The sequence below is a fragment of the Myotis davidii genome, unplaced genomic scaffold (genome assembly GCF_000327345.1).
Source record: "Myotis davidii unplaced genomic scaffold, ASM32734v1 scaffold937, whole genome shotgun sequence".
Lineage (NCBI taxonomy): Eukaryota > Metazoa > Chordata > Mammalia > Chiroptera > Vespertilionidae > Myotis > Myotis davidii.
In genome coordinates this window covers 1,297,600-1,298,124 of record NW_006288252.1, presented here as the reverse complement: position 1 = coordinate 1,298,124, position 525 = coordinate 1,297,600, and the positions used below count along the sequence as shown (strand labels likewise).

General features: G+C 65.0%; 1 protein-coding gene across 1 annotated transcript in view; it reads left to right on the top strand.

Annotated features, from left to right (window-relative positions):
- HGFAC (HGF activator) overlaps positions 1-525 on the top strand; it is a gene marked incomplete at its 5' end in the record, with an annotated part of 8,343 nt that overhangs the window by 920 nt on the left and 6,898 nt on the right. Inside the window, one exon of the mRNA XM_015561563.1 lies at positions 316-522. Within this exon, the coding sequence (XP_015417049.1) occupies positions 316-522 (207 nt within the window). The remainder of the gene's footprint in view (positions 1-315; positions 523-525) is intronic.

Genomic DNA, 525 nt, shown 5'->3' with positions numbered 1-525 from the left:
GCTCAGACGGTTGGCACAGGTGTGGTGAATGGACGCATGACTGACCGGGCGTGAGTGCGTGCGTGCAACACAGATCAGCAACCTCGGGGCTGGAGGGGCAGCTCTCTGGTCTGGGCACCCACATCACCGTACACGTCACCCCCAGGTGTGCCACGACTCACAACTGGGAGGGCTTGTTGGACCCTCAGGGTGCCCCGTGGCGCCCAGTCCCCACTCCAAGGTCTGAGGGCCCAACTACCTGAGGCCCAGGGCAGGGCCTGAGTGTTGGGGGGCCAGTCCCACTTGAATGTTGTCACAGCTCTCGGCTCCTCCTAGAACCATACGGAGTCCCGAGAACCTAATGCCACAGTGACCTCCAGGACCCCCACTATTCCTGTGACCTCAGTGACCCCCACAACCTCTCCTGCGAGCACTCCAGAGGCAGAGGGTCCTCGTGGTGGGGGGCTCACCTCCCCACCCAGAGTGGCCCCCTCCGGCAGCAGCCCTGGGGGCTCAGGGCGGTCAGGGGGCTCCCTGAAGGAGGTG